General features: G+C 34.7%; 2 protein-coding genes across 5 annotated transcripts; both read right to left on the bottom strand.

The window, feature by feature from the left end:
* Positions 1–119: 119 nt before the first annotated feature.
* LOC113713633 (uncharacterized protein At5g43822-like) lies at positions 120–4,064 on the bottom strand. 4 transcript variants are annotated; one of them, XM_027237399.2, is made up of 9 exons: positions 3,548–3,860; positions 3,347–3,419; positions 3,102–3,260; positions 2,882–3,000; positions 2,542–2,640; positions 2,205–2,384; positions 1,604–1,660; positions 719–786; positions 120–509 (listed from the first exon to the last, which is right to left on the bottom strand). In XM_027237399.2, exons 3-9 carry the CDS (start codon positions 3,231–3,233, stop codon positions 466–468), a joined length of 699 nt encoding a protein of 232 aa, XP_027093200.1. In that variant the 5' UTR covers positions 3,234–3,260; positions 3,347–3,419; positions 3,548–3,860; the 3' UTR covers positions 120–465. The 4 variants fall into 4 exon arrangements, with proteins under 4 accessions (XP_027093200.1, XP_027093203.1, XP_027093202.1 ...); XM_027237402.2 differs by lacking the exons at positions 3,347–3,419; positions 3,548–3,860 and adding an exon at positions 3,884–4,064; XM_027237401.2 differs by lacking the exon at positions 3,347–3,419 and having other exon boundaries at positions 3,548–3,858.
* Positions 4,065–4,164: 100 nt separating this feature from the next.
* LOC113714806 (protein PHLOEM UNLOADING MODULATOR) lies at positions 4,165–7,895 on the bottom strand. Its single transcript, XM_027238885.2, has 4 exons — positions 7,501–7,895; positions 5,634–6,028; positions 4,990–5,186; positions 4,165–4,888 (listed from the first exon to the last, which is right to left on the bottom strand). The coding sequence occupies exons 1-4, from the start codon at positions 7,815–7,817 to the stop codon at positions 4,493–4,495; spliced, it is 1,305 nt and encodes a 434-aa protein (XP_027094686.2). The 5' UTR covers positions 7,818–7,895; the 3' UTR covers positions 4,165–4,492.
* Positions 7,896–14,703: the final 6,808 nt, after the last annotated feature.

Raw genomic sequence — 14,703 nt, 5'->3', positions numbered from 1 at the left:
AAATTTGATAAAAATTGTACAAGACTCCAAAGGTGCACAAACAAGACTCCAAAGGTGCACAGGATTATGCCTCATGAATCATGTGTGAAAATTATCTATCCAATTTAGTTACGCCAAAAAAAGAAAATATATATATAAAATGACTGACTCTTTGTCATGACAATCTATGATTCATTTACACTTTAAAATCATCCAAACTACCATCCACCCACTGAAGATTAGAGTCTTTGATATATAATCTTCAGGAAACAGAACTCGTGCTTGGGAATGATCCACAAACAAGCAACCTGTCTTGAATTTGACAGCTTTTTGCTTCATAACTAACCGAGGAATGACATGACATGTTATTGGATGCATTTGCTCAAACGGTATCCCTGAAAGATGGTGAAATGATTGCTAGTGCCTCCTTTCTTTCTGCCTTAACACAGATTTGTAATGCACTTCAATTGATACGAGGACAAAACATCAAGTGATGTCTTCAGCAAATATGATATCAAATATCCCTTGTACTGCAGCAAGAAAGGCCAGAATTCAGTTTTTGATGTACAGTATTTGACATTGTAAAGGACAGATATTAAAAATTCTGAAACGTTCTAAAAAAGTTGAGTTCTACAATATTGTGATGCGTATGGAGGATTTAGCAAGGGCTTCCTAATTCTATCACAAGCAGATAGTAGCATGGCAATTAATTCTGTTCATCAAACTCTTAACTACCTACCCTCCTCTCTAGGGATGTTAGGTTGGTCAACGAGCAGTTGCTGAAGGGCGTTTAGATCGTCACTAGCACTGCAATTAGAATTCAGCCGTGGCATAGTCACAATTAGAATACTAAGATGTTTCAATGGCATCAGAGGCAATTACAGTATACAACTAATTCACCAAAAGGAAAGAGAGGCAAAGGCGGAAAAGGAGAAGAAAAAGACAAATATACCACACCAAAAGAACAGCAAAAAATGTTACGCACAGCCATCCTGTGCAATGAACAAAGAAATAAGAGCTGCACTATTTAATAAAACTGGACACTCTCAACTTCTAATCTAATTTGGAGCATTAAACTTTAGTATTTTTAAGGGTGGAGCTGTTAAACTTTTCTGCTTCACCCTTCTACTTACTGTCCAAACATCAATTTGAGAAGATTTGTAGTGTATCATGGTAACCAAAATCAAACACTAACTAAATCATAGGATCAAGTCCAAATATTTATATAATGAATGTACTCTTCTCATGCATCATAGTTGTGAAAGGTGATTCCAGGCTGCCATCATTTATTACCTTCAAAGTTAATAAAAAGCCTTAAACCAACATAAACTGCAAAATTTTCCTCTCTTTTTTTTTTTTTAAAAGACCTTGAACATGACTTATTTCTAATAATTGACATATCTGAAAGCCCTAAATATGCTAAATATTCTAGGCCAACTTCTCCAGCCTTAACCTCCAATTATAATCTGACAGACTTTTCAAAAACAAGTCATGCCTATTTCTCAAGTTTAGATAATTTGCACAAGATACAATACACATTAACTTGGGTGATTGCCTATGCAAAAGAATTAATCACACAGAGGTGGCTGGGGTGGGGGAAGCACCCACATCTATCAAGAGATACCTTGGCGTCAAGGAAACCTTTGCAAGTGCCGATATCACAGATGACTTAAGAAGGTACCTGAAATAAAATGTTCAACTGGTTACTAGGAAATGGAGTGTGAAAAATGAAGGGAGAAAAGGACAACATGGATTCCAGGAAGCTGGTCACTAATATCCTGCACATCTTAAAGGTAACTCCGAGAAATTGCAATGCGAATGTTTTCAAAAGTCAAGGAAAATATTAGTGTAACCAAGATCAGATAATCCCAGGAAAGTGCAAACAAAATGATTCAGAGTGAAGAAGAAACGGCAGTGATTTATTTTCGTATTATGTGAAGTTTAACACTCATTTGAAACTATCATGGGTGACCTTATTTTGAATCTTAGATAGTAAAGAAGACCGAATGAAAAAACTGGGACCATAAAAAATAAATTAGCTACAAAATCATATCAAATGATCAGATTAACCCAACTTTTGACATCTCTCGGATTGCATTTCTGAGAAAACTTTAAATAAAGAAACAAATAACAAGTTCTGTTTCCAGAGCCCAATCTTGATGAGTTAACATCAACATACAGGAAAGTTAGCTATGAGAATTATGTAAAGTTCCTCTAACGCATACTCTGAATGGTGCATCTCGCTAAGAAGCCTAAGGCCCTCCAGGCAATCTGCAAGACTTGGTTTGATACCAACTCTTTGCTGCAGTTGCTTTGCTGTTGCAACAGTAGAACCTCCTTTAACTAGCTGCCTACCATCACGAACAACTTTCTCAAGGGATGAAGAAACACCACGAAAATCTTCCCTACATCAATGGCGGATGGATTAAGCAAAAAGATAAAAGAAGAAGAACAGAAAGTCAGCTTCCTATATGGGAGTGCTGTGACATGCAAATCAAGACTAATACAGGGGACAATTGAAGGAGGGAAAAAAAAAAAACAAAAACACACACACACACATACATAGGATAACCAATTGCTGAAACACGAGTTCTTGAGGTCGAGAATGAGTTCTTGAGGTCGACAGCACCCATGAAATGAAATTTAAGGGAACAAAGAAATCTGGAGGCCAATCAAATGGCCTTTTAACGTTTGGTTAGTAGAAGTCTCGACATACAGGTGAACACAATCTTTAAGAAACAAGATAAAATATCTATTCCTAACTTGGCTGAATCAGAAATAAACATAAACACTGGAAGAGACCCCTTGCCAAAATTTGTTATCCGACTTTTGTTACAAAATGAATTGAGGTCAATAAAAGGAGCTTTTAAGGAGAAAGAAAATGTAAAACAAGAAACCATACAAGGTCATATTCATGGAGAGCATAATAGTTTGCAGTGACTCCAATTGCTTCGCCAAGACAGCATCTTGAATGCCCTGAACACATTCTAATGCGCCATACTTTTTTGGATCTTGAAGTAACTAAATGAGAAAGCTAACCCAACATCAATATCATCAGGAATCAAACAATAAGAAGAAAGACACACATGCAAACATGGCTAGACAGGATGCTGCGGGAAAACCTGCAATCTCTGGATGATGGCAGAAGCACTGGTGAACTGTGAAATTAACCGAGATTGAAGCTCTTCCCATCGACCCATCTCTTCTTTCACCTTCCTAAACTTCTGCTGATACTTTTTCACCATTGACTCCATCTACCTCAATCCACACCTCTGCCAATCCTACATCAAACATGTGGTAGCAGAATTATGTGCCATGATGAATTTTATCACTATCTAGCGAATCATATCATCGCAATCAAACTGACATTAATCTATAAGCAAATGCTTCGTCTCCCGGGATGGTACTACAACATATATGTATTGACCCTTCAGCAGCATCTGTATGCAGTTGATACACATTCAGGCATTCAATCAAACATGTGGTGTGCAACCATTTGCGTGACAGAAAATTAATCCACAAAAGCCAAAAAAAAAAAAAAAAAAGCTAAAATTTTGAAATAAATTACGGGTTTTTTTTCCTTCTCCTTTAAGCAAAGCTTATGAAGAACCGTGAAGCTGGTTGTTCTCCCAATGCTACGCCGCTTCGTCAAAGAGGAAAGAACGGCTTGTACTCGTATTCAGGCAATGGGGCATCAGACCAGAGAGTCTAGTATATGGGAGCGGAGGAGAAGAGAGCCCAGTACACTGGTAATTAGGAAATTTCAGTAGGTCGAGAAAATTTGCCATTTTTATTGTGGTGAACATTTTAGAGTTACTTCAGTTAATAGAGCATTTGATGTTCTTATTGGCTGAATGGTAAAAGAAGTTTACCTTATAATAACTAAGGTCAAACTCGAACATACCTATTATTCAGGATTGAGTTCAATGTGAACTCAAAATTGCATACACGACGAGCTCAAACAAGAAAATACCTATTTGAGATCGTATTCAATTTGAACTCGAGTGTGGTAATACTCAAAAGCTTGACCCGATCACATTACTACTTTAGTTAATGAAGCTGCCCTAGAAAATGGTATGACTGCAATGCTCACTAGAGTGTTCGGGCATAGGGCAAAAAAAAATCTTAAATGCACCAAAAAAAAATAAGAAAACAAAATAAACAAACTTTGAAAGGCAGATAGACTTGATTCAAAATCAAAATGGTCTTTAATATAAATGAAATTTCCAGTGTTACATTACAGCCATGAAAACTGGAACTCGTTAGCCACTTCAGTTCGGTAAATGACATTACCTGTGGAACTTTGCACATACATTGGAACATCACTGGTGAAGGTCCATATTACAACATCCAGCCTATAAGCGTGGCCTCAGACCTAACAGTCTATCTTGATAGTGTACAACACAATCTTTGTTTGGTTTCTATCTACTCGTGTTTTCACACAACAAAATGCAGTTAAGAGCACTGCAATCGACTCGTAAATTTCGTGGCAGCGTATAACTTAAGTAGGGAATCACCCGTCAGATGTCAACATGAAGGCAAGAAGCACCACGGTTATCGTGCAGAAAATGGTTGCACCAGAAAACAGCCACATAGCCCTGCTCTTAGGGTTCTGCCTTACTTGACTGCTTAACTCGACCTCTTTCAGAATTTCTCTCACTCTATCAATGTCAGAGTCCTTGGCAGCTTGCGTTAGTCTACCCCGAACTCTTTCCAATTTGATTAGCCTTCTTTTCTTGGATGCATCTTTAGTTGGCCAAAAAATGCCTATCAACTTCCACAAAAAGATCCCCATGTAGATGGCTAACACACAATCAACACTGTAATGATTGCGCTCGCGAATTTCCCTTTGTGCACTATGCAGTACAAGCAGCCAAATCAAAATGGAGCTTAAGCCACCATATGCCTCCTGCACTTGCATATGAATAGCAGATTAACTAACTTATCTGGTCCCTAGTAGCTGAAGCTGCTAAATGAAGGGTAAACATAAAATCCATTATGCACACCTACCGTCCATGCCATAGCAGTCAGTACAGATACAAGCATGTGGCCACTGTATATGAGGTCATTGCAGCCACCCCCTGCTTTCTTTAGTAGATGGTACCATGGAGAAGAACCATCAGGAGGTGTAGGTCGTAGAAAATCAATGAGGAAGCTCATCAAACCCCAGTTAGGATGGAATTCAACATGATAGTCTCCAGGATCAGCTGCAAAACATGATCGAACAACATTTCTCAATTAATTCCCTTAAAAAAGTAAAACATCAAAGAATTTTTCGGGGAAAAAAAGGTCCAACATCATAAGTGGCTTAAGAACATGCCAGACTGGGAATAATAATGAAACATGCACACACCAATGGGCATTATGTTCCCATATTTGCCATTTGATTAACCCTTCATTGGGAAGTTCATTGAGCAAAGGTGCCCTTAGGACAAGATGCTAAACCCTGAATTAAAAGCAGGTAAAAAACAAACATTCACATCTAAAACACATAATTTGACATGGCCCCTCTTCCCACCGATCAAGCCTTCCACAAAATATTAATTAGACAAAGCTTTAAGGTGTTATGAAGGAGAAAAATCAGGAGGGGCAGATGAAAGTAGGAAAAACTAAAGAATGAGCCAGGTATAAGATATATCAAATGTGGCAAATACCATAGGCAATATCATAATGAATAACTTGGCGAATAGCATATGAATCAGTTGCATATGGAACATAATACTTTTGAGCCCAACGATGAGCGTGTGCAGGTATATGGTAGCGAGTTGATGCACACCAGGGCCGAGGTGATGGTAAAATTGTAGAAACAAAAGCCAAGGCTCGAAGAAGTCGCCCAACACCCATGGTAAACATGTATCTTGCACCCAACCCAAGACCAGGAGCTTCAATGGAGTTGAATAATACAGAGAAACCAAGCATGACAAACAACATCAGGTAATGGTGCAGTCCAATTATACGAGCTCTCAACAAATTGACCATTGTTTGGGGCAGCTTCTCGTTCAATGCAAGCAGAAACCACTGGCCAACATCAGGTAGAGCCTGAGCAGAACTGTTCAACATTACAAATATAATTATATAGGATAAACTAGCCACAGCAAGTAATCAAATTCAGGGTGTTGCACAGCCGCTGCATATTAAACTGTGTTTTGCAAGTAAATGTTTTTGTGGAACATGACGATTCAATACCTATCTGTTCCAAATATTTTCCTAGGAATGCTAGAAGTATACAACTCCTTCAACAGTTTCAATTTAGCAAGCTGTACTCAATCAGTTTCCTGTTCCTCCTTCTTATATTTGGAAAGTAAGACTCATTAGTGGGAAAAGTAGCACAATTTAATAATTGCAATCCAACAACACAAGCAGCACCTCAAGTTGTACAACCGCTCGTGCAGAAACTGATTCTAAAAGTCAGGAAAGAAAATGCAGTCCAGCAACCTTACTCGAGAAAAAACAGGTCACTGACAATCCATCCTCAATTCCCCTGATTCCTCCTCATTAATAAAAGTTAAGTTGTTTCGCATATCAGATACCAAAACAAGAAGAAAGAAAATTTAGGAGCTTCTATCAATTGCTTTCTGGTTACTGAATCTTATTTGATCAATATCTAATAGCAGCAAAAGGTATTATCATCTGTATTGACATTGTTTTCAGCTCCCTTGGCTGCCATTTTTTCCTTAGTAACCCTAAATAGATTTCCTAAAGCTTTTAGTATTATGATACACAAACTGAAATTTAACAGAACGAAGGAATTCAACTTAACTCCAATCCTTTCAAGTAGTCAGATATTTATTAATAACCAAAACTGGGTCTCTTAATCATATCCCTTTTACATACTGTGTTTAGCTTAGTTCATGTTAATGCTTCAACTATTACAAGCTTATTTATTGTTTGCATGCTTTTGCCAGCTCCAAGCTAAACCCCTGGATAGCAAAAAGATCCCAAGTAGTTCTAGCTTGTCATAAAGAAAACATAATTAAAATAAAATTAACCTCGTTCGTGGTTAATGATCAAAATTTGGACGGAGAAAAAAAATGCCAACAATAACAAGTGTAGCTTCAGCTTTATCAACAAAGTAACATACATATGAACAACCAGGCATTGCTTGTCTATATGCACGAGTACTAAAAGCAAAATCTAGAGCCACCGTTCGAAACCACCAGCATTTCCTCAATTAGATGACAGATCAAACTGGAATCTTTTACATAACGGAAAAATAAACTTAACCGCTATACTAAACAAGCCAGGTTGCACTTCAAGACAAGCAGATCTTAGCTTAAAATAACGAGATCCAACACTAACAAATGCAGATCAGATTTTCTTCGTTTCTAATTATGGTAATTTGTAGCAAGCTAATCCGTTACAAAACCAAAACTACAGTTAAAGCAAAACCCACATCACAAATCTTTACTACTAGTCAACCAGAAAAGTTCAAACTTCAAAGCAAACCACCAAAACCAAAAACCCAGCAAATTTTACCCCAAAAACAGCAAAAAAGAAAACTTTTTGAAGTTCAGTACATACTTGTGCCAATCACTGCCAAGAACAACCGTGACAAACCGAACAGAGATGGCTTCCAAAAGCAGAGCAGAGAGCATAAAAATCAAAGAAAATATGAAGGGCAGAGCAGAACGAAGCTCAGATGACCAGTGCTTATAAAAAGGAACACGAATAACAGCTGCAATGGCTAAAAATGTCCACAAAACTGGCTGCAACCGCTCGTGCCACCGCGGAGACAGGTGGCGGAGATAGTCCACGCCCACATACGCTATTGCGGCAAGGCCTAAACCGCTTCCCCGGTTCTTGAATACCACGGACCGCCAAGCCGGCAACAGCCCCATGTCGAGTGTAAGCACAGTTGAGACAGAGACTCCGATGCCTTCGGTGACAGTAAAAGAATCACGAAACAAGTTTGGTGAAATTTGACTTTTGTCAAGATCAAGTCTAACGAGTATTATTATGACTTTTGCTTCAAATTACTTTTTTGGTAGTTTTTACCATTGTTCTTTTTCCTTTTTTTTTTTTTTTCTCTTTTCCCTTTGAAAAAATTCTCCACAAGGCATCTTAAGATGAAGTTTTACTTGTTTACAAATATAACGTGCTAGTGTATATATATACTATATATAAAACTTGAGAAAAGAGGTTTGTTATTAACATTGGGTTAATATTTATTATCATTTTATGAATTTACCCTTATAAAAACTCTTTTTACTTTGATTACCGATAACTACCCATCTATTTTTACCTTTAACTATTTAAGTATATGTTTTCAACACAACTATTCCTAAATATTATAACTACTAATATAAAATTATTTTATGAAAAATATTTAAAAGATTAAAGTTCAGCAATAAAAATTTTATTTAAAATATATGACCAATGTATTTTTTGATTGCACACACATTGGATGTGCATTGAACACTAGTTTAATTAATGATAATCATGTTACCAACTAGTTTAGTTAGTCTTATCATGTTACTAACACAAGCTAGTTTAGTCAATGATAATCATGTTGTGAACTAGTTTTTTTGATGATAATCATTTTATTAACTAGTTTTAACATTTATTACCTTAAAAAAGGAAAAAAAAAAAAGGTGTTGTTTTGGGGGGGGGAGGGGAGGGGGGGGCTGACGGTGTCTAAGAAAATGCCCAACAAATTGGCCTAATTGAATCCCAACTAAGAAAATACAAATTAATTAGAAGCCAGAAAATATTAGTTTTAAAAGAGATGATTCAAACTGGGTATGGCATCCTTAGTTTAATTAATGGTTAAACATTAGGCACTAGTTTTGCTGTTAATGTTCTTGCCGTGAGTTAAAAGTACTACAAACTCCTAAATTCACATCTTCCAATTATCAACAACTATTGTATTACTATCACAATACATCAATGTCAAAACCAAAAATGGAAAAATATTGAAGCATCTAGCCTTCCCCATTATTGAGGAAGTATCCCATCTTGAATCACGTTGGATTGGATCATTGGGCGTCTCATATGAACACAGAGATCAGGGTTTTAGCTAAGAATCCAGGTTCCAGTATCCCACTTTCTTTCATCCACTCCACATATTCTGGTCCTCTCAATCTACCATTATAATTTATATCCCATATTTTCACTACGTGTGTGTGTGTGTATAGAGTATCCCATGACCACTTATCCCATTTTTAACCAACTAAATCCACCCATTAAAGTTGCTACTTAACGTGATTTTTCTTAAATTCATATAGGTGTGTAATACAACTGTATGATTCGATGGTGGTTCAGTCTCCGTCGATTTTCCGTGACCCTGTTGGGTTATTCCCTAGAATAAGTTAGAATAAAAATAGGTGTAGATAATGACAATTGACAAAAAAAAAACTCTTATTTTTTCACTCATGTGGAGATCCTATAATCCACTTTTTGTTTCACTCTTTTACTGCACTATTTTTAATAATATTAGTGTGTTTACCTCAGTATCGTAATAGTAAACTGTCATCTCTCCAATCTAAAGAAAGACAATAGGATCGAGAATGGAATTGAATGTTTCTGAAAAAGATGTGCTAGAAAGTGAAAATTTGTTAAGTATTGGCACATATTAGGGCTAGTTACACGGATCTTGTGAGTGTATCACAAATTAGATCACTCTTTTGATTGTCAAGTCTGAATTCGTCACCTCAATTTGCATTTTAGACAAAATAGTCCGTGAAATTTTATTTTATTTATTTTGTAGACCATTTAGTGCATCAATAACACGATTTACATTGTCTATTGTCAGAGTCCAAAACATTTCACTGTTTTTCGAGAGAGAAAAAACATTTCATTTTTGAGGAGACAATATCTAATTTCCTTTTAGGAGGATCTTATATGGAGTTTACTAAGACCAACTGAACATCTTTGAATACTTAGGCCTAGTTTGAGAGTTATAATGAGAAATGAAAACAAGAAAAATGGTAAGTTAGGAGAAAAAAGAAGAGAAGAGAAGGGTTGTACATTTTTTGTTTGGGAGTTCAAACAAAGAAAAGAAAAGTAAAGAAACAATGCCCTTTTGTTTGGAAGTTGGAAAGTTGGATAACACATTTTTACAATTTACGCATGTCCTCTTAGTTTATTTAATCAAGGAAGCTTGTTTTCTTGTTCCATTGAAGAGACCCAAGAGAGGTTATCTGATATTTCTCCAATTGTGGTGAAGATTATATAGGATGGCTATCTTAAGAGTAAAAAGAGTGAAAGTAGTTTGGTCTGGGAAGTTTTTATTCAGTTTACTACTTGATAAAGTTCTACTAAGCACTGTTTCGTATCCGACTGTTTCTTTCCACTTCTAGGATGAAAATTTTAGGCTTTTTTGGTGTGTCTCTTATCCATCCATTTCATTTGTTTTCCTCCCTAAATCAACTGTACTTTCCCTCCGCAAAATTATGGAGAGGAAGGCTGTGGTAGAGCCAAGACCCTAAGGTATTATTATGACTTTGTTTCAAATTACTTTTTTGGTTGCTTTTACCATTGTTTTTTTTTCTTTTCCCTTTCAAAAAATTCTCCACAAGGCATCTTAAGATGAAGTTTTACCTATTTATAAATATAACGTGCTAGTTTAATTAATGATAATCATGTTACCAACTAGTTCAGTTAGTCTTATCATGTTACTAACACAAGTTAGTTTAGTCAATGATAATCATGTGGTGAACTAGTTTATTTAATGATAATCATTTTATTAACTAGTTTTAACATTAATTGCCTTAAAAAAGAAGAAAAAAGAGGGTTTAGCTAATGGGCGTATGAAAAAATTCTCGACGAGTTTGCCTAATTGAATGTCCATTATGTACTGTTAGAAAAGCTCAAGAAAGAAAATACAAATTAATAAGAAGATGATAATATGAATATTATATCGAAAAAAATAGTTTTAAGGAGATGATTCGAACTGGGTATGGCATCCTAGTTTAATTAATGATAACCATTATGAACTCGTTTTGCCATTAATGTTCTTGCCGTAAGCTAAAAGTACTACAAATTCCTACATTCAGATCTTCCAATTATCAACAACTATTGCATCAGAATACATCAATGTCAAAAACAAAAATGGAAAAAGATTGAAGCATCTAGCCTTGTCCCATTATTAAGTACCCCATCTAGAATCACCTTGAATTACAGTCACATATGAGTATTGACCGAGTTTGAATCGAGTAGTTTATCAAACTACCTGTGAGCTCGAGTCCAACTACTGTGATTGAGTTGCACCCCTAATCACAAATTAGGTCACTTTGATCACTACAACAAATTTGATCATCAGTGGCAATATTTCTTAGCAACGACAGAAAAGTGGTCACAGAATGAGGTCTTTAACCACAACTTTCAAAGTCATCACAATTGCCTTACAAGAGTTAATTAATTTGTGACAACTTGGATTTGTCCTCACAAATACATTCCCGCCAACAAGATTCGAGTGGCTGGGAATTATTGGGGATTACATTAGTGACGACTTGGTGAATATCATCACTATTGGTGAATATCATACATTATATAATACATATAAATAATAATATCATTATTATAAGTTTGTAACTAATTAAATTAAATATTATATATAATTATGTACATTTATATATTTATTATTTTTTAAATGGGTGGCGGGGCGGGGGATTTTCTAAACTGAGGAAAAAATTCCCCCTCGCCCCACCTCATTAGCTTCTCATAGGCACCCGCCCTAATTGTCATCCCTAATTTGCCTTTGGAAAACTTTGGGTTGGATTTGTTATTTTTTCCATATTTTTCCTCTTTTTTGCTTGTTTAATCGGTCAACTAGACAGAGTCAAGAGTCAGGACTAAAGACAAAGTTTACTAATTTTTTTTTAAAAAAAAGGCAAAAAATGGGGAGGGAAAAATCAGGTTTGATATGGTTCTACCAGTTCACTAGTCAAACCCAAATTTTGACCAAATTTTACCGATTTTATAATTTTCGAGTTTTTAATCTGACTCGAACTGACTACCTGGCCGATTTCTGATTCGACTGGTCGATCCAATCTGAGTCTGACAATAATGTTTTCAACTTGACTAGAGCACAGAGCTAGTATACTTTAACCTTGAATATCATGTAATTAATAAAGCAAAAACTCCAAGAAAAGACATGTATTTCCAAAGAGAGATCCTAATCATTCCTGCTAACTTCCTACCAAAGAGAGAAAAGGGAACATTTCTATTAATCCTAATACAAAAAAGGGACACTTTTGTGCCACCTAAGTATCAATCAAATGACATGAGATGATACCATTAAAGTAAGTGTGCATGAATTACAAACCACGTAGTACCAAATGAATGATCACAAGTTGGAACTTGGAACACGCAAGCTTTCATGTCTGGAGTTCAGTTTTCTTACTATAGCTTGGAATAAGCAAATTTCTTACATTATCCACCATAATCATAGCCAATTTTTGTGGAGAACTTACATTTGGATACACATAAAGGTGGAATGCACCTTGCAAAATTTTTCACATGCAATTGCAAGGTAAAATCCAAAAAAACCATCAGTAATTTTCAAGCTTTCTGCAGTGGGTACTTTCAAACTTTAATTGCATCTGTCCTGTGAGTACCTATAGGACAGTTGTGGACCAGTTCAAAATCCACCTTCTTTAAAACTAAGTTGGGTCGTACTTCACACTTCATGTACAGGAGAAAAATCAAACCCCAAAGGAAACACAACTTCGCCAGTTCTAAAGAGTCTACATATAGTCTGATCAAAATCAAAACCCTAGTACCAAGCAAAACCGAGCCACAGAAAGAAATATAGTTCGAAACATAATGGGGGGAAAAATTGCAGAAAAAGCACTTCAAGCTATACACAATACGAGAGCATTTTATTCGGTGTAAACCCTTTTTGTCACTTTTTAGATTTTTTTATTTTACTTTCATAATCACTTAATTATGCCTTTGATATCTATCACATGTTACTTATATTGCTAATGAATACAACCACAAGGTTCACCATAACCACCCACAAATATTGTAACCACCAGGTTCATTGAAATTTTAATCAAAAAATTTTTAAAAGATCAAAGTTTATATTTTTATTTATGAAAATTTTGTACTGATTTCGTACGTCCATATAAAAAGTGATTTATCTTAAATGCGCATATACATCAAGTGTGCCCTTATAACTAGTATAAAAGAGTACAGGAAGGGGTTTAGGGTAAACATTCATTATCACTTTATAAACATTCATTTTTGCCCTTGTGGAAACTATGCTTACTTTAACTACCTATACATATGCGATTAAGATAACTATCCATGACTATTTTTTACTTTTAATTACTCCTTCAATTCAACTTTGATAGGTTTGATTTTTTCCCCACACAGTTTAAGAAAAGTTGGTTACCTTTGTTGGAAAAAATAAATCTAACTTATTATATTCCTAAAATACGCTTGCATTAAATGGAGTATGACTAATTAACTTTACACTTAATAAGTTAAGTTATACTCAATAACAATCTACATTAAATAAGGGCATTTTAGATAAGCTACAAGTTAACTAAATTTCTTCAATTAGAAAGTGGACTATAATTTTAAACGGATGAAAAGAAAAACAAACCTATCAAAGTGGAACGGAGGGAGTATTTAAGTATATATTTTTAATATAACTACCAATATAGAATTATTTTATAAAAAAGATTTAAAAGATTAAGGTTTGCTTCAGCAATGAAAATTTATATAAAATATATGACCATAATATTAAGTATTTTTTTTATTGCACTCACATTGAGTGAACATTTAGCACTAATTCCGGTAATGTGAGAAATAGTATAGCAAAAAGTGATAATGTCAAAAACCTCTCATGAGATTTTTGACTATTCCACTGGCTTCCCTTCAAGTTTCAAAAATTACACTAACCTCCCTTGAGATTGATTATCTTGTAACATTTAAACTCAATCGATAATTAAAAAGTAATAGTGAGATAGAAAAGATAATATGATTACATCATTGCCTATCAGCTATTACATTATTTAATTAATTTAATACTAACCCACACATTAAAGAAAAATATAAAATTTGCTATTTATCATTAGGGATCAAATTATATATAGTATTAAAAAACAGTAAATCATGTTATATTTTTCACTTAATACAAGATCGAAATTACTCTTTTCAGTTACGTACCCATTTATCAAACATGGTCAACAATAAATAATCAAAAAATTTGCAACCAAAATATTATAGAGAATAAACATTAACATCATAAATATTCTTATTAACATATTAAGGTTAGTTCCTGAGAATTTTATGGTATTAAAGTTCACTCTTTGTAATATTTTGGTTATAGATTTTTTTTTGATTATTTGTTGTTGATTGTGTTTGACTATGAGTTTGTAATTGAAAAGAGTAATTTAGATCTTATATTTAATAAAATATATAGAATAATGTACTATTTTTTATGTCATAGGTGATTTAAGCCCCTATGAAGGGTATTAAATTAAACAATTTAAATTAAACAGCAAATTCTAGTATTTTCTTTAATATTTGGATGGGTATTAGATTAATTAAACAATTTAGTAGATGAAAGGTAATGGTGGAATCATATTATTTTCTTTCTCCTAATATTATTTTTTATTTGTTGGTTAGACCTAAATGTTACAAAATAATTAACCTCGAGGGAGGTTAGTGTAATTTTTAAAACCCGAAGAGAGACCAGTGAAATAGCTAGAAAACTCCTGAAATTATCCCTAACAAAAATTAAAACTTATCCTTTGGCACTTTGTCAGAGAA

This window comes from Coffea arabica, chromosome 10c, assembly GCF_036785885.1.
Source record: "Coffea arabica cultivar ET-39 chromosome 10c, Coffea Arabica ET-39 HiFi, whole genome shotgun sequence".
Lineage (NCBI taxonomy): Eukaryota > Viridiplantae > Streptophyta > Magnoliopsida > Gentianales > Rubiaceae > Coffea > Coffea arabica.
Note: the sequence above shows the minus strand (reverse complement) of the source record. Positions and strands in the feature narration are given on the sequence as shown.

What these genes read in the sequence shown, in the direction of transcription:
- LOC113713633 (XM_027237402.2), bottom strand. Translation starts at nt 3,233, where the DNA reads ATGGAGTCAATGGTGAAAAAGTATCAGCAGAAGTTTAGGAAGGTGAAA. An exon ending in CCATCATCCAGAGATTGCAG is followed by an intron (nt 3,001 to 3,101) that starts GTTTTCCCGCAG and finishes TTTCTCATTTAG; the next exon opens with TTACTTCAAGATCCAAAAAA. An exon ending in TAACATCCCTAGAGAGGAGG is followed by an intron (nt 510 to 718) that starts GTAGGTAGTTAA and finishes TTCTTGCTGCAG; the next exon opens with TACAAGGGATATTTGATATC.
- LOC113714806 (XM_027238885.2), bottom strand. Translation starts at nt 7,817, where the DNA reads ATGGGGCTGTTGCCGGCTTGGCGGTCCGTGGTATTCAAGAACCGGGGA. An exon ending in CTTGGCAGTGATTGGCACAA is followed by an intron (nt 6,029 to 7,500) that starts GTATGTACTGAA and finishes AATGTTGAACAG; the next exon opens with TTCTGCTCAGGCTCTACCTG. An exon ending in TCATTATGATATTGCCTATG is followed by an intron (nt 5,187 to 5,633) that starts GTATTTGCCACA and finishes CATGTTTTGCAG; the next exon opens with CTGATCCTGGAGACTATCAT.